The sequence below is a fragment of the Ovis aries genome, chromosome 2 (genome assembly GCF_016772045.2).
Source record: "Ovis aries strain OAR_USU_Benz2616 breed Rambouillet chromosome 2, ARS-UI_Ramb_v3.0, whole genome shotgun sequence".
Classification (NCBI taxonomy): domain Eukaryota; kingdom Metazoa; phylum Chordata; class Mammalia; order Artiodactyla; family Bovidae; genus Ovis; species Ovis aries.
Window position 1 is genome coordinate 220,851,346 of NC_056055.1, and position 17,395 is coordinate 220,868,740.

General features: G+C 57.3%; 1 protein-coding gene and 1 long non-coding RNA gene across 2 annotated transcripts in view; one reads left to right on the forward strand and one right to left on the reverse strand.

Moving 5' to 3' along the window:
• LOC121818753 (uncharacterized) overlaps positions 1–4,156 on the reverse strand; it is an 8,422-nt gene extending 4,266 nt beyond the window's left edge. The window contains exons 1-2 of the long non-coding RNA XR_006058846.2: positions 4,086–4,156; positions 3,000–3,084 (exon numbers count right to left, since the gene is read on the reverse strand). This is a non-coding gene — a long non-coding RNA (uncharacterized LOC121818753). The remainder of the gene's footprint in view (positions 1–2,999; positions 3,085–4,085) is intronic.
• On the forward strand, positions 3,924–17,099 carry WNT10A (Wnt family member 10A). The gene is made up of 4 exons (XM_004004935.6): positions 3,924–4,180; positions 5,230–5,492; positions 12,868–13,247; positions 15,926–17,099. Exons 1-4 carry the CDS (start codon positions 4,071–4,073, stop codon positions 16,421–16,423), a joined length of 1,251 nt encoding a protein of 416 aa, XP_004004984.3. The 5' UTR covers positions 3,924–4,070; the 3' UTR covers positions 16,424–17,099.
• Positions 17,100–17,395: the final 296 nt, after the last annotated feature.

The following is a 17,395-nucleotide window of genomic DNA, read 5'->3' on the forward strand; positions in this document are numbered from 1 at the left end:
CTGTCTCTACCGCCGGGTTCTGGTGCGGGGTGGTGGCAGGGGGGCAGTGATATGGGGTGTGGGATGCTGGATTTCCTCTTCTGTGATGCTAGGGAGGACAACTGAGGCAGTGGCAGGAAAAAAAAGGAATTCAGTGGACATAGCATGAGAACAGTGGCGGGGGGGGGGGGGGGGGGCGGGCATAAAAAGGCCTAGTTTGCCAGCTCGAGCTGGGCCAAGTCAGTTCCCCTCTCTGAGCCTGTCTCCCCGTTATGAAGTGAGGCTACCTGGTAGCACATGGTAAGAGTGCTCGCAGTCTTTGAACGGGCACTCGTGTGCTGGCGTCCATCTTCTGTGACCCTGGAGAGTGGGAACTACAGCAGGAGTCTGGGAGCTGCCTTCTATGAAAGCTGAGAGTGGCGGCCCAGAGGGACCGTTTTGACCATTATCCTGGCCCTCTTTAAGCTCGGAGGTGGCTCTGCATCACTGCCCTGAGGACTGGGATAGGGGCTGGAAGCAGAACTCAGAAATGCCCCAACACCATGACCACCCCACCTCCCCCGTCTTGCTCACCCAGCTGCCCAGCCTCAGGCACAGTCTGAGCCACTGAGGTCCCCCGCTGGCTGAGTGGTGGGGGACATGTGGAACTGGGGAGATGGGGGAAGAGCACAGAGGCGCTCCAGATGTGTGCGTGACCACATCAGGGAATGCCGGAACAAACAGGCAGAAGGGCAGGGAGGCCGGGAGGAAGGCCCAGGACTCAGGAAGCTCTTCCCCTCCCCTTCCGGACCTAACACACAGGGGTCTAGGAGACTGGAGCTGCCGGCTCTACCCCCTTCCTTACCTTCCTGAAGGGGCCATGGTCCTTGAGGCCTGGACAAGAGGACAAAGAGCTGCCTTGTCACCCTGGGGCTCCTTGTCTCCCTTCTTCACAAAGCTAACCTTCTCCAGCAGAGCATCAAGACTGAGCTTGGACTGGGCTCAGCTGGGGTGGTGGGGGTCCCACCTGTTCTCACCCTGGTGCCTCCCTGGCCCTCCCTTCCCCGAAACCTCCGATGGAGCCGCCACAGCTGGAACCATTCTCCGGCGGTGCTGCCTTTCATCCCTGGTCTCCCCCACCCCCAGTGGCCCCTGTAATTGTGGTCTCAGGCAGCGGCTGTGGGGGCTGGGGCTAGGCTGAGGGCCAGAGCCCAGGGCAGGGCCAGGGCGGGGCTTTGGGGCTGCTGATAGGGGCTTGCCCATGGCATGGGTCTTGTGGGGTTGGGGCTCCAGCAGCAGACACCCTTTCAGGGTTTCATCTTCACATATGCCAAGGCCATGGGCCCACATAAGCCTTCACTTCCTGGGGCTAGGGAGAAGCACCCCAGACGGGGCACTCCTGGACCCTCATGACAGCAGGCTAGTGCCATGCTTGAGTGCCAGCAAGGCTTGGGCATTGTTTGGTTCCTGGAGTTTTCAAAGAAAGGGTCTTCTCCCTCTCCCTTACATTTCTGTATTTCATGAATAGTGGAGGGTAGGGGAGCAAAGAGATCAGTCTTCATCTGATGAAGGCCAAAGGGAAAAAAAAATCAGCCACTAAACCAGGTCAGTGGCATTTCCCAAACGTGGTCCCCTTGAAAAGCACTTGAGACATTGTTTAGAACTGCAGACCCCCAGGTCTTCCCTCTGGAAAGGCTGATTCAGCTTCACAGAGCCCAGAATTGGAATTTCCCACAACGGCCTACCCCAGGGGAAACGTACAATGCATCAAGCGTGGGACACCCTGGTGTGAGCGCTAGATGTGAAGTAAGGAGGTCTGCAGCCTGGATTATGAACCCATTGCTCGAGCCTTTCTGGGCCTCAGTTTCCCCAGCAGCAAATGGGAGTATGGCTCCCCAGTCTGGCTTGTCCCTGCTGGTGCCCTCTCCCACTCTGGGCTCACGCCTCCTTCCTGGGTTGAGACTGGTTCTGCCCTGCCCCTCCCCATACCCTTCCCAAACTTTAGACCCAAGCTGTCGCTCTTCCTGCAGCCTGGTAGGGGAGAGTGGGGAGGGCAGGGGGCGGCTGGGGTCAAACCCGGCTCTGGCTGACGCAGACTGCTCCCTGCCCCCGGCTGTTTCCCTGCTGTCCAGCCAGACTGCTCCCCCCACTGCCCCACCCCCACCCCCAGCAGCCTCAAGCCCTTAATTCCTGACAGCTGCGGTGGCTCCCGGCAGAGATGGGGGAGAGGAGGAGGGAGATGCCGTCAGCCTGCTGTTGCTCAGGCCACCACCACCACCTGACAGTCTGGGGACAGGGAAGGCCCCACCCCTCTCGTTTGATTCCCCAGGGGGGTGCCGATTCCAGGAATGGGCCCCTTTTTGTCTCTGAGCCCAGAGGCTCTGGTAGTTTATCCTTAAGCCAGGAGGGGCTCTCTTCAGAGAGGGGGGCAGTGAGGTTGGGAGGGAAGCATATGTATAGAGTGAGAGGCCTGTGCCCATTTTACAGAGGGGGATGTCAAGGCCACAGTGGGAATAGGTTTTGCTATCAGGGCGCAGGTTAGAGCCAGAAACAGAAGCTGGAGCCTCTGTCCCTGACTCTCTGGCTTTCGGGCCCTTACCTGTGTCCAGTACACTCATCCTGCTAGGTGAACCTAGTGTTCAGCTGGGATGTGAGGACAGAAAAGAATCCCAGAGAGGCGTGGCCCTGAGCCAGGAAGCTGGTGTTTGGGACCTCCCAGAGGACCAAGAGGCAGGGCCAAGGTGAGACCTGGGATATCTACAGGCTGGGCATGGGGAAGGAGGACTCACTGTTGGGACTGCTGCTGCTATGCTCAAGTGGGCTTTGATCCAGCTCTTCCACTAACTTGCTGGGTGACCTTGAGGAGGTCATGACCCTCTCTGAGCCTCAGTACTTTCTTATGAAATAAAAGGGGATAAAATAAGATAACCTCAAAGCACACTTTTAGGGTTAAAAGGCTCTCTAATCCCTCCTCTTAGGGTATGCCACCCCTGGATGCTCTGCTCACAGACAAACATTCACTGGAGTCCCAGGACTTTTACCTTCACCGGCTCATTGATGAGATGAGGTGGGTCTCATTAACCTCATTTCACTGAGGCACAGGGTGGTTTGGTGTCCAGGAGGCACCTGTTGAAGGTCACACGCCAACAAGAGCGAGATGGGGGGGTGTGCTGCTAACCTCCTCTGCAGGACCCCACACCTGCCTCAGCAGCCAAGCCTGGGAAGTCCCTCCTGAGGTGGGGGAGGCAAGCAGAGGGCCAGCCCCTGCAGGTGTGTATATGCGGTGGGGGGTGGGAGGCGGGGGATGGCTCCCCAGCAGCTGCGGCTCAGCCGGGCGCACACACCTCGCAGTAACACACACCTTCCCACACAAACCAGCCAGCCGGCTCACTGGCACCGCCCTGGGCCTGATAGCAGACCCCAACACCTCTTCTTCCCGCCCCTCCCCGCACGGTCTGCACCGAGGCTCCCACCCCAATGCTGAGCAGACACAGTGGCCTCGGGAGGAGTACACGCCTCTGCCCCCCTCCCCCGTCGTCGTGACGTCACGTGGGGTAGAGCCCTGAGACTCGGGGAGTTGGGGGGGGGGGTGAGGAAAGGGGAGGCGGCCGAGCTCCCTGAGCCGGGACAGTCACTCACTCTTTTGGGCGGTGGGGCCGGGCACAGACAGCGCCGCCCCCCCCAACTCCCCCCACCCCGCCGCCCGCCTCGCAAGCCCTCGGAAGCACAGGCTCACCGCGCTGTGCTCTGGGGGCTCCCTGGCACCCCAGCCCCTCTTCCCTAGCCCACAGCACCTCCGGGCCCCCCTTACACTCAAGAGGCACCAGGCGTTGTTGCAGGGGGGCCTCGGGAAATTCCCCGAACCCCTGTGCCAGGAGGTGCCCGGTGCGCCCGCCCGCCCGCCGCCCCCCCCCCCCCCGAGGGCGGTGCCCGGGGGCGCTGCCCCATGGAGCAGGGAGGCGGGCACCGTCTGCTCCGGGAGCCTTGACCCGAGTCGGAGCTGTGTGTCGCAGCCGCCCCGACCCCCCGCGGATCATGCGCCGTCGCCCCTGGCTCGCCGGTCCCACCGGGCTGTGAGCCCCCAACTCCTGGCCCATCACGGCCTGCGCGCGATGGGCAGCACTCACCCTTGCCCCTGGCTGCGGCTCCGACCTCGGCCCCAGCCGCGGCCCGCGCTCTGCGCTCTCTTCTTCCTACTGCTGCTGGCTGCCTCCGTGCCCAGGTGAGCCCTCACCTTATGCCCCGCCCTCCTGGAGAGTTGGGACCCCCAGCCACAGGGACCTCTGCGCGCCTGCTGGGGCAGGGGACCCTGAAAGGAGGGAGGGACGGTGTCGCAGTAAAGTGTTTGTGACCAATGAAAAGAGTACTCTCACAGGAGGGGGTTGAACTGGTGACAGACTAAGGGCAGGCCAGGGAGACAGGGCAGTGCCCGGAAGAGTGATGGCTACTAGAGGGGAAAGTGTGTGTTTAGTGGGCAGCAAGTGCCAACCTGGAGTCCCTGCTATGCTGGGGGTACACACCTCACCCCAGGAGTAAGCTCAAATTGCCAAGCTTTACCTTAGAGATTGCCCCTAGGCAGAGGCAGAGGTTGGGAGCCCAAAGGGGGTCGCCCAGGTGGGGTCAATGAGAGATGGCAGCTAGAAGGATTCTTAGGGTGCATATGCCTCTGTGTGTGTGTGTGTGTGTGTGTGTGTGTGTCTTTCTGTCTGTGGTCAAGTGAGCCCAGCAAGCTGAGTTGTAAACAGCAGTCTGTGTGTGCACATGTGTGGATATGAGGGCTCATGGATCAGTGTATGTTCAGATGAACATGTGTGTGAACTTGTGAGTGTCCATGTGTATGTATATAACTATGTCTGATGAAGTGTACATGTGGGTAAGTGTTCCTGCATCTGTGTGTCCACTTCAATGTGTGTAGAAGTGTGTCTGCATGAATGTGACTATCTGAAGCATGCCGTTGGGAGTGGTCTCTGGGAGAACGCTTTGAGAGCATCAGTGCCTGGGGATGTACTTATGAAATACTCTGTTCGAAGGCATACGGATGTGTGTCCATTTGCACATGTTAATCGGTGTGGGTGTGCAGCCCGGTGGGCTGTCTTGGAGAGGAGGATAGTGAGAAGGTTGAGAAAAAGAGAGTGCTTTGGGGATACGCTGATAGGCTCAACCCTCGAAAGCAGGGGTTGGAACAGAGCCTTTGGGACAGAGTGTGTATAGTTAGATGGGGCCCTCCTAGCCCCTCAAACGCTCACCCACCCCAAACCCACCTGCCTGCAGGTCTGCACCCAACGATATCCTGGGCCTCCGCCTCCCCCAAGAGCCCGTGCTCAACGCCAACACGGTGTGCCTGACATTGCCAGGCCTGAGCAAGCGGCAGATGGAGGTGTGTGTGCGCCACCCTGACGTGGCTGCTTCAGCCATCCAGGGCATCCAGATTGCCATCCATGAGTGCCAGCACCAGTTCCGGGATCAGCGCTGGAATTGCTCTAGTCTCGAGACTCGAAACAAGATCCCTTATGAGAGTCCTATCTTCAGCAGAGGTAGCTGCCCCTCACCCCTCACCCCTCACCCTTGCCCTGCCCACCCCATTCAGCACCCTCACTCCAGAACTGATCTGCCAGCTATCAAGCTGGCAAGCTCCCCAGGTGCTCATCTCTTGGCCCGTGTTGCTCTCCTCTTGCCTCTTTCTGCTCTGGGCAAGTCCATGGTTGGGGGAAGTGCGCAGTCAGACAAACGGGGCAGATGTGGCTCCAGACTGGGCTGTGTGGGATGCAGGTGGCAGGTTTCATGCCTGAGAACTGAACTCCTGGGTTATCCTGCCCAGAGACTGACTCTGTGTAACTCAGGCCCAGGAAATACCCATATCTGTCACCTGCCTCAATTTACCCTATACCCAACTAGTAAACAGCATTTAGGATGGAGGGCCTGCGATGAAGTACCCAGAATCCACATGAAGAGGGGTCAGGGACCTTTGCCCAACAGTGTAGGTGAGGGAAGCCTAAGCAGGTAAAACTATACTTTTGCAGAAGCCTTTCCCAGTGGGGAACACCACCAGCCTCTGTGTCATCCTTGCTGCCCTGCAAACCCTCTCTGAATCAGAGGCACTGGGTGTGTGCCTGTCTTCTGCCCAGTAAGCTTCGCTTATGGTTCTGCCTATCCCTTTTCCCCTCATGGTTGGGAGAAGCTGCAGCCTACTATCTGTTCCCCTCCCTGGACTTTTGGGTGACCCACCCGGACAATCCCTAGAGTGGCTTGGGCTGGAGATGGCAGGCGCTTTCCTCACTCAGTTCCACTCACACCCACCTCCTTCCCTGGTATCTTAAGCTTTGATTCGGGTCTTTGGAAAAAGATGGGGGTCTTGCCTCCTGGATGGGCCTAACTGGGTATATCTCTCCTCCGTGCAACTACTTGGGTGGGACAGCGTGGGGACCTGACTCCTTGGGGCTTGTACGATTCTCAGGTGACAGCAGAGAAGGCCAGGTACCCCTGTACTCGGTGCCCTTTGGGCCCAGGGGCTTTTGGGAGAGTCAGACTCTAATGTACCCTAATTTCAGAAAGAACAGTCAGGGGCATTCCCTGTCCACCAGGACCTCCCCGCGCATCCCGGAGCCCCCAGGTCAGGGTCCACCCCAGCTTTCCCCAGCCCAGCCCCTTGCCGCCCGCCCCGCCCCCGCGCGCTCTCCCTGCTCCCTCCCCCGCGCGCCCGGGGCGCTGTTTCTCCCCGGCCGAGCCCAGCCCGACGCGTGTGGCGGCATGCAGCCGCGAACTAATCCCCGCGGGCCGCGGCAGACGGCTCCCGGCCCCAGCCGCGCGCCTCTCAAAGAGGGCGACCCCCCCCCAACACCCCGTCCCGAGCTCCCGCCCCGCCCGCCCCGCCGCCCAGGAGCCCCTCCCGCCATCTGCCCGGAGAGGATGCCCGCGACCCCCGGCCGATTGGCCTGCCCAACTCCGGCCCGGCGCCCCGCCCTGTCCGCCCCCGCTGCCGCCTGGCTCACGGACGCGAAGTGACAGGCCCCTGCATCTCTCCTGCCCCGGCCGGGCCGGGCCGGCGCTCCCCGCTGCCGCGCGCCCGAACCCACTCCGGGATTCTGGGTCACCCGCGCTCCCCGAAGTCCGGTTCTCGCCAGCGCTGGCCTCGAGTTTGCTCCGGGTTCCGCTCTCTGAGGACTTGGGCAACCGTGTCTCTTATGGGGAGGCGAGGCTAGCTCTCCGCCCCTCTTCCCGGGGCCTCGGTGTCCCCTCTTTCTCTCTGGTCCTCCTGCCCCCTCTAGGCCGAGTGAACCCAGGCGCCCCGACTGCTTCGACGAGGCGGGGGGGCCCGTTCGGGCTGGTGGAGGACACGGGGACTTTGCAGCTTGGGGGAGAGTTCGGAGCGGTGGAACCCCGCGGGATTGGCGCTGTGCCAGGCGCTCCCGGGTTCACCTGCAGTTTAATAAGCGGGAGGTGAGCTGGGGGGACGGGTAGGGGGGGAGGTGAGGTGTGGAGGGGGGAGACTTGCCGGGGCTAGCCGGCGCGGGGCGGCGCCCAGCGCGGGGAGGGGGCGGGACAGCGCCGCTCCTGGACTCCTGCAGGGAGGCTGGGCTCCTGCCTTTGGCCTCACAACACCGGCCTACCTCTGTGGCTTCTGCCTCTCCCCCCGCTCCCACCTCCCCCATTGCAACACCTCATTTCTATCTTTCTATCCTCCTCGGAGGATGGCCTTCTCTGAGGGCTTCTGGAAAGAAATGTCCACCACCCACCCCTCTCCTCACCTCCCAAGGCCACCGTTGCCCTGCCTCACTCACTCCACACTCTTCTGGGACCATTTTCTTGGCCCATCACCTCAAGGGCTAGCTAAATTTGAATCCCATGGGCCAGTCTTGGCGGTAAGGAGCCCCTGGGCTGGATTCTTCCCCCAGTCTCCCTTCTTTTCAAGACATAGATTGTCCATGAGGAGATCAGGTGACCCCAGTTTCCCCACATGGAGTATCAGTAGGATGACCCCTCTTCTGACCCTGGCTGCCGATGGAGTTCTCTTAAAGGTGCACTTGGGCTTCCCAGGTGGCTCAGTGAGTAAAGAACCCGCCTGCCAATGCAAGAGACATAAGAGATGTGGGTTTGATCCCTGGGTGGGGAAGATCCCCTGGAGGAGGGCATGGCAACCTACTCCAGTATTCTTGCCTGGAGAATCCCCATGGACAGAGAAGCCTGGTGGGCTACGGGCCATGGAGTTGCAGAGTCGGGCAGAAGTGACTTAGCATGCACATGCATGACGCTGCGTTTAAAATTCAGAGACTGCTACCAGGAGGTGGTCCCCCAGGTCTTCCACCTGAGTGCTGTCACTGTCATCTAATTGTCCTGACACTTTTCCTGCGATGGATTGGCTGAAGGGATGGAGTTCTCATGTAGGAGGTAGAGGGAAGGGTGTTTGAGCACCTGGAGTGGGTGCTAGGGAAGCAGGACACACAGTAGGGCTTTCCCCAACTAAGCAGAGGGAGGTGGGGCTGCTGGAACCTGGGAGTAGGGAGGCAGGGAGAGTGGGGTCTCTAGGGGACTAGAGTCCTAAATAAACTGTGAGAGGACCACCCCCATCTCAGAGGCAGCTGTGACCCAAGGATCCTGATATCCCCAGCTTTCAGTTCTGAGGACTCACACGTTGGTGCTTGGGTGGGTGAAATGCTGGACAAACTTGGCTAGAAGGGGCGGCTCTTTATTATGTGGATTAAAGAACTCCATCTCTTACTCAGGATGCAGGGACCAGAGGGAGATTTGAGGAATGGGCTGTTTAGAGCTGGACTTGGGCACTGGAGTTAGAGGGGATGAGAGGACAGGGACAGATGTGGTGGAGAGAGTAGATTCACGCAGCAGGTCCTGGAGCACTGGCACAGTTTGGGTACTGCCCTCCCTAAGGCCCAGACTCATTCAGAATGGATGGAAAGAGGGGGTGTGAGGCTCTGCAGTAAGCCAGGCTCCCAGCCCAGGAGAACCCAGCAATTTGAGAGTCTAGCCTCTGCTCTCCAAGGCCCTGGCTCTTTGTCTCCCACCTCCCTTTTACATTCACCCTCAGGGAGTCTTGTTTTTATGTGTGGGCTTGGGATATGTGATGGTACTCACATGGGGAGACTGAGGCACAGGCAGCCATATCCTAATGATTATCCTAACCATAATCTTAATCATATCCTAACAGGATCACCTAAGTCCTGTTATTCTCGTTTGTCTAGGCAACCCCTTGGACTGTAACCCACCAGGTTCCTCTGTTCATGGGGTTTCCCAGGCAAGAATAATGGAGTGGGTTGCCATTCCCTTCTCTGGAAGGAGACCTTCCCAACCCAGGGATCGAACTAATTACCCAAAACATATTAAGTACTTGCTGTGTGCTGATCACTGTTCTGAAGCACTTTATCTGTACTGTAGGGTCTTCAAACAAACCCCACGCACTAGGTTCTATCATTATCCTCCTTTTATAAAGGAAGCTTAGAGAGGTTGGGTAACTTGCCATTAGTCACACAGCTTGTACATGAGCTGCAGAGCCAGGACTCAAGTGTAGGCCAGCTGTTCTTAGAGATAGCACTCAACCCCCTGCATAATGCCTCCTAAGCTGCAAGGCCACCATGACCTCCTACCTGATGCCCAGAGGTGAACTGGTATGATGGAGAAGTAATCCAAAAAATGGAGCTGGCATGCACACATGTACACACGCACTCTCACACACCAACACCCACCCATAGTTGTGAAGATGTGATGCTGCATCAGTGTCACCCCTAAGTGTTCCCACATATAGGCAACCCTCTCTCTCTCTCCCAGGCCGAGAACATGAACACGCACAGATTATTTGCACACAGATTATTCGTGTGGAGGGAATGGAGACCAGACTTCTCCACCTCTTCTCCTTCTTTGACTTGAATGGGCAGGTCCCAAGCTTCTTTAAACCTTCCTAGTTCCCACCGGCTCCCGAGTCCTCTCTCCCCCACACTTCCCTGCCCTCCAAACCTCCTCCCCCAGCCCCTTCCTGGCCGTTGGCTGCGTCCTGTAGCAGCAGCTGACTCCAGTTAGATGCTGGCAGTCCCTGTCCCAGATCAAAGGCAGGGCGGCTAATTGTGCGTCTTAACGAGCCCCCACCCCCCAGTGCTCCGGGCAGCCCAGCTGGCCAAGGCCCCACCCCTCTCCCCCTCCAGCTGGCCAGATGGCACTGTGCCTGTGTCTGCCCCAGACAGTTGGGGCCAGGACCGAAACTGGGGCCCAGAATGGGAGCTGGGGGCAGACCCAATGGGCTGGACTTCTCTGAATGCTTGGAGCAGAGGGTGGCCATACAAGCCCTGCCTGGTCACTCCTATATGTGGCTGTGAGAGGTGCCAGAGGCCATGGGGTGGTGTCTTTAGCTGCCTGGGGTCGCTAGGGGTGTTCTCTGTAGACTGTGGGCTACATTTCTCCAGACTCCTCTAGGCCTGCCCTTGAATGTAATGGAGCCTGGAAGATGGTGGTTGGGTTGGCCCAGCACATCTCCTGGGACCAGCAACTTGCTCTTTCCTGGTGTTATGCATAGACAAGGTCAGAGGACTGGGAACTGTGCTATCTGGGTTTCTTACTCAGCAGCAGGTCTTCTGCAGAGCCAAATGTCCTTCGGTAGAAAGTGGCCAGGCCTGGGAGCTGGGAGAGCTGAGGCTGGGCCCAGCTCTCCATTACCCCTCTTTTGTACAGAGTGTGTGTGTGTGTGTGTGTGTGTGTGTGTGTGTGTGTGTTGGGAAGGTTGCTTTCTGGGCTGCCTCTGGTGGTCTATATATGGCCCTTTGTCCTAGAAGCAGGCTGATGACTCCCCCACCCCAAGCAATAATTGCTCAGGGTCCCACAGATAAAAGGCAAGGGATAAATACAGGGTGTGCGCCTCAGATAGAGTCTGCCTTTCTTTCCCTTGGGCCCCACCTCCCAGGGCATTGTCTACTCTTCTGCAACTCCCACTGGTTCCCAGGGCCCCTTCTGAGGGCTCCTGCCTATTCTCTATTCCTTCCTGTTTCCTCAGAGCTGGTTTTTTCTTAGAAAAGGTCCTGAGACGTCATCAGCTGGAATGAGAAGCTAAAAAGGGATCATCTGCTCTATGGGCTTCTGGTGACCCAAGTGATTTGTTCTCAAGTGGGCCATGAGCTGCAGAGCTCCAGGCCTGGCGGGGAAAACAAGAAAGAGCAATAGCCTGAAACTGCAGCAGCGGTGGGTGAAGTCAGACAGCAGGAAGGAACTTCTCAATAATATCAAGTGTTTATGTAGTCGTTCTTGCCTAGAGAATCCCATGGGCGGAGGAGCCTGGTGGGCAAAGAGTCGGACAGGACACGACTGAGTGACTTCACTTTCACTTTCACTTCATGTAGTCCTTACTAGGAGTAAGGTATTATCCTAAGCATTTTAAATTTCTTAACTCAGTTCTTGGAACAACAATGAGACAGATGTTTTACAGATGAGAAAATTGAGGCACAGAGAGGTCAAGTCACTTGGCCAAGGTCACTCTATTACCAGCTAGTAAGTGGAAGAGCCAAGATTGAAACCCAGGCAGTCTGGCACCAGAGTTCATATTCTTTTACACATCTTGTTTTTTGTTTTTGTTTTTTGCCAGGCAGGGAGAGGGGGACAGGGCCCTGTGACGCAGAGGGTGAGCATTAGGGGTAGGACTGGGTTAGGGTCTCTGTCCAGTCCTGGTTGGCTCTCTGGGGTCAGTGAGGCCTCCAAGTCCTCTCAATCTTGATGCTGAGGTACTAGGATCGGGAGTTTTTCTCCTGAATCTTTGGCCTCTCCTAAGCCATCAGCTCCCAGCCGAGAATTCTGGCTCCCCCACAGGTGTCTATGGCTCAGCCGAATCTCCTGCTCATGTGGGAGCTGTTGTTGCCCTTGGTTTCTTCCGCTGCTCAGACTCTCTCGGGTTCAGAGGCTGGTCAGAGACCTACCCTTCGCCGGTCCTTTCTCAGATGCAGAATGAGATGCAGCTTGCAGGTCCAGAAGCCCAACCCTCCTTTGCAAGTAGGACTCCCCCTGCCACAGACCCAGAGGATGGCTCAAGCTAGGAATGTCAAGGAGGAGGAGCAGTGTAGACAAGTCCTGGGCTCCTGAGAGTCACCCATCGTGGAAGCTTTGCACCCCTGAGCATCTCATGAAGGCATCTACCTTAGCTAACCGTTCATTCTCAGTGTTCAACATGACTACTCTTAACCCCGAGTCAGCAGGGGGCTCACTCCTAGCATCCTTGAGACAATCTCTTCAGCTGACCTGAAGAAACCACAGGCAGGGTGGCTGGGCAATACCCTTTTCTGAGCAGACTTTCTGGGATGTCACGTGTGCAGGGAAGGGGGAAATTCCCCTGGCTCTTTTCCCTCCCTCTGGTACCTGGCCATCAGAGGGTGTTCTGTGATGTGCCCAAGCAGGTGGCTGCAGTCAGGATATCTTGGGGCTGGGAACCTTAGGAGGACACCATCTCCTCTTATTTACCCTTCTGCCCATTACCATCCCCTGGGGCCCAGAATTCCATCACTGGTTTTTTTTTTTTTTTTTTTTTAGGTTAAAATTTGCTTTCTTTCTGCAGGCTTATCTTAAAATTGCAAATATTGCATGAGAGATAATAACTTAAGTCTTTGATGGCAAAAAAAAAATTTTTTTTTTACTAGATAGTGTCTGTCCAACGGGAGAGCTGTAGACACAAACTCTGAGCTTGCCAAGGGTGAAGGGAAAGGAGTTCAAAAACGAGAGCTGTGGGGAAGATCTCCCCCATTCCATCCTGCCTGCAGAACCTCCGGCAGCGTAATTTCTGCCCCTCTCTATGTCCTTGTACCAGATCCCTCCCCGGCCCACCACTGGGCCTCTGCTTACCCTCAGTGCTGTGAGAAAGCTGAGCAGGGAGGGCAGAGGGATGGGATGTGAAGGCCCCTCAAAGGCCGTTTCCCGCATTTCTACGCCCAGGTTTCCGAGAGAGTGCATTCGCCTACGCCATCTCGGCAGCCGGCGTGGTGCACGCGGTGTCCAATGCCTGCGCCCTGGGCAAACTGAGGGCCTGCGGCTGCGACGCGTCCCGGCGCGGCGACGAGGAGGCCTTCCGTCGCAAGTTGCACCGCCTGCAGCTGGAAGCGCTGCAGCGCGGCAAGGGCCTGAGCCACGGAGTTCCCGAGCACCCTGCCCTGCCCCCTGCCAGCCCCGGCCTGCAGGACTCCTGGGAGTGGGGTGGCTGCAGCCCTGACGTGGGTTTTGGAGAGCGCTTCTCTAAAGACTTTCTGGACTCCCGGGAACCTCACAGAGACATCCATGCGCGCATGAGGCTCCACAACAACCGAGTAGGAAGGCAGGTGAGCGCCCCACCCCGCTGGGCCGGCTCAGACCCCTTGGCCTAGGGCCCCTCCCCTCCTTCGGGCTCATCTCTCCTCTGGAGACCGTACCACTATCCCTAACTCAGCAGCTTGTCGTTGTGTGTGCTTAGTCTCTCAGTCGTGTCCGACTCTTTGTGACCCCATGGACTGTAGCCCTCCAGGCTCTTCTGTCCATGAGGATTCTCCAGGCAGGAATACTGGAGTGGGTTGCTATGCCCTTCTCCAGGGGATCTTCCCAATGCAGGTCTTTTGCAGGCAGATTCTTTACTGTCTGAGCCACCAGGGAAGCCCCAACTTATCATTGCCCCCTCCTAATTTGGTCATCAAATGTGTGTTGGCTAGCTACTGTGTGCCAGGCACCAGACTAGGCCTGGGGCTATGAGGGCAAAACAGTCTCTGCCCTGGAAGAGCTTCCCCTCTGCTGAGCAGCCTGATCCTCCCAGTTCCTGCTGTGAGCAGAGGGCAGAGCTCTGGGTTGCAGTCAGGACCTCCAAGTCTAGGCCTACTCTGCCACTCAGTCTCCTCCCCTATAAAGTTAGAAGATTGAACTGGATGATCCATAAGTCTCCCTACTGTGAATGTTCCATGATCCTGTTTCCCTGTGCTTAGACACCCCTCCTCTCCCAGGCTTTCTGTGCAGAATGAGAAATTCCTGCAAAGGGAGATTCCCTGGGGCCACAGTGGTACTGTTATGTTTTCATCCTCCTTTCTCTGCACCCCCTGCCACCTCTAATATTCATACTCCCTCAAAAGTCATTCATTTTTAAGGGGGGAGAAGAAGGGGGGGAGAAGGAAAGGGAAGAAGAGAAAGGAGAAGAGGGGGAGGAGGATGAAGGAGAGGAGAGGGAGGATGGAGAGGGGAGGAGAGGGAGAGGACAGAAAGGAAGAAACAAAGGGAGGGAGATGTGGAGGAAAGAAAGAAGGGAAAGTAATAGCACACATTCAGTTTATTGAGTCCTTTCTCTGTTAGGCATTGACCTGGAGCATTTTACTGTATATTAGCGTATTTCACTTACACCTACCTATGAAGGTTTTATTATTCACCTCATGTTCAGATATGGAAAGTCAGGCACAAACAGACTAAGAAGCTTGGCTCAGGTGATGCAACTAGTGAGAAAGTGGCAGAGGCAGGATTCATCTCCAAGCAGTTGAGTCCTGAACCCTTTTGTTCTATAGTGTAGTCTATGTGAAGATGCCTCCCTAACCCTCATGGTAGCTCAGCACCATCTTTTATTGGTTACTCAGCCCCCTGTCCCTTCTCTTGGCCCTGCCCAGTCTGCTCAGGCCTTGTGTCTGGCTTCCCCTCACTCTGGCTGGCACTTTCTCCATCTCACTCCCCCTTCTCCTGGCTTCTCAGCCCAGGCCGGTTCACCTCCTTCTTCCACAAAGACTAGAGCTGATTCAGCTCTCCCATCATGACTGAGAGGTGAGGTAAACTGAGGCATATCCACCCTCAGGTCACATCCAGCTCCCACCTGGTTCTGCCCTGTTCATGCAGCTCTTTTCCCAAGCGTCCATTACTACCTCAGCCCATACCAACAGTGCCTCCTCCTCCCTGTTAAACTAGTTAATTAATGGCTGCTGCCTGTGGGAAGCAGATGTTCTGGAGCTGTTGGCCTGGGGAGGCACTGGGCTGCTTTCCACGTGGTGTTGACACCACAGGCTGCACATACAAGCTGCAGAGCCTTTTAAGACTTGGAGGAATGAGGTCCCTCTTTTATGGCCCCATTGCCCAGGTTTGAAGGCCCCAGATCATTGCTTTGTGTTTTTGGAGTGGAGCAGGGGGAGGGGCACGTGGCCAGTTTCCTCTGGGGTCTCTGGTGAGGATAACGTGAAGGGGCTCTTTGGGAGGAGACTCAGGAGAGCAGGCTAAGGGCTGGGCAAGAAGTGGGTAGGTTGTATTACGGTAACTAGCTCCCTTGGAGGCTTGGGAACCTCTCTCTACTTTCCTTCCCCTGGGGGTCTGGCTGTTTGTGTTCCCTTTGGTTCCGTATTCAGGTAGAGCCTTTGGCTCCTCTTGATGCTGTTTCCTAGGAGGAATGGTGGCACTCAGTGCTGGGCAGAATAAGCCCCAGCCTGTATGATGGAGAGGAGGGGAAGGGAAATCTTTCCAGCCCCTGGCCCTCCCCTTAGGCTTCTTGCAAAGTGCTACAGGGCCCGGAGGAAGAAAGGGGCTTTCTCAGATTCCCCACAGTCTCTGCTCACAGCCTGGAGTGAGGCCAGAGGCTTTGGGCTGGGAGGTAGTGGGGCCAGCACACCCCTGCTCCTGGTCCCCACCTGAGGGTTGGAAGAAGAGGGAATTTCCCTGAGGATCTGGGATCCCCCTCAGGAAGCAAGAGCCTCCAGCCCCAAGGGCCCCCTGCAGCTGCTGGGAAAGGCAGTGGGAGAGGAGGGGTGCAGGAAGGAGGGAATTCCCCTGGGGTCTGACCGGTGGGAGGTGGGACAGAACAGCAGACGGGTAGGCAGAACTCTTGTCCTGATTGCCTGGTTGAGAAGCTGTGCCCCGCACCCACCGGCTTCGGGCCTCAGCCTTTGCCTCTGTTCAATGGGAGTTGGTTTGCAAAGCCTCTGAGATTCTCCCAAGCTAAGGTCTGCGTGGGGAGGAGGGCAGTGGGGCCAGCCGCAGGCGTCACCTTCCCCCATGCCTCCCTCTGCAGGCGGTGATGGAGAACATGCGGCGGAAGTGCAAGTGCCACGGCACGTCAGGCAGCTGCCAGCTCAAGACTTGCTGGCAGGTGACGCCCGAGTTCCGCGCGGTGGGGGCGCTGCTGCGCAGCCGCTTCCACCGCGCCACGCTCATCCGCCCGCACAACCGCAACAGCGGACAGCTGGAGCCCGGTCCTGCGGGGGCACCTTCGCCCGCCCCGGGCCTTCCGGGGCCACGGCGCCGCGCCAGCCCCGCCGACCTGGTCTACTTCGAGAAGTCGCCTGACTTCTGCGAGCGGGAGCCGCGCCTGGACTCGGCGGGCACCGTGGGCCGCCTGTGCAACAAGAGCAGCGCGGGCCCCGACGGCTGCGGCAGCATGTGCTGCGGCCGCGGCCACAACATCCTTCGGCAGACACGCAGTGAGCGCTGTCACTGCCGCTTCCACTGGTGCTGCTTCGTGGTCTGTGAGGAGTGCCGCATCACTGAGTGGGTCAGTGTCTGCAAGTGAGCCGACGGCTCTCCTCCCTCAGGCTGCTCCTCTGTGGCGTGCCGTGTTGGCCGAGCATCACCTCGGTTCCTGGGAGTGGAGGCTGGACCACAAGATTTTATAGGAACCTCCCAGCTCTGAGGTCATCAAGACTTCAATCACGGGACAATTCAGGCTTGCTTGGACCTCCCGCACTCACTTCTGTGGTCTCCAGGACTGAGATTTTGCCTCCTGGATCTTTGCCCCAAGCTCAGACAGCTCCAATGGGCTGGGGGTTGCCCCACACTTTAGGGCCGTGTCATCCAGGCATGCTCTGGGCTTGCCTCTTTTATCTCCTCACCCTTTCCCCTGGAGTGGGAGGAAACCAATGAAAGCTGGTGGGTATAGGGAGGAGGAGTACAAAGAAGAAATGGACATCACTGAGCTGAAGTGTTTCTGCAGAGGCCTCAGAGGTTCTTCTCCACCGGCCCCTGTCCCTCCTCGTTCATTTAACAAATATTTATTTTGCACTCTTTGCGGCCTGGCACTCTGTGGGGATGAGAGGTGCTGGGAATACAGATGTGAATAAGAGACAGCACCTACCCTCTTGGAGTTTACATTCTGGCTGGGGAAGATGGGCAATAAACAAGAAAATGCACAAGCAAGGACATTTCAGACAATGCTGTGTGATGTGAAGAAAATAAAGCAAGGTGCTGTATGTAGAGTGATTTGTGGGGAGTGGGGCCCCTTTAGATAAAGCTGCTGGTCGGAGAGAACTGCACGCTGAGACCTCATGATAAGGAGAGCTGTGCTAAAATATTTGTGTACAATATGTATGCTAAGTCACTTCAGTTGTGTCTGACTCTTTGCGAGTCCATGGGCTATATGTAGCCTGCCAGGCTCCTCTGTCCATGGGGATTCTCCAGACAATAATACTGGTGTGGGTTGCCATGCTTTCCTCCAGGGGATCTTCCCAACCCAGGGATCAAACCCAGGTCTCCCACATTGCAGGCA

Bases quoted from the DNA above. Each gene is read 5' to 3' on its own strand.
- WNT10A (XM_004004935.6), top strand. From the start codon at position 4,071: ATGGGCAGCACTCACCCTTGCCCCTGGCTGCGGCTCCGACCTCGGCCC. The intron at 4,181-5,229 runs GTGAGCCCTCAC...ACCTGCCTGCAG, and splicing joins CTGGCTGCCTCCGTGCCCAG to GTCTGCACCCAACGATATCC. The intron at 5,493-12,867 runs GTAGCTGCCCCT...TTCTACGCCCAG, and splicing joins GAGTCCTATCTTCAGCAGAG to GTTTCCGAGAGAGTGCATTC.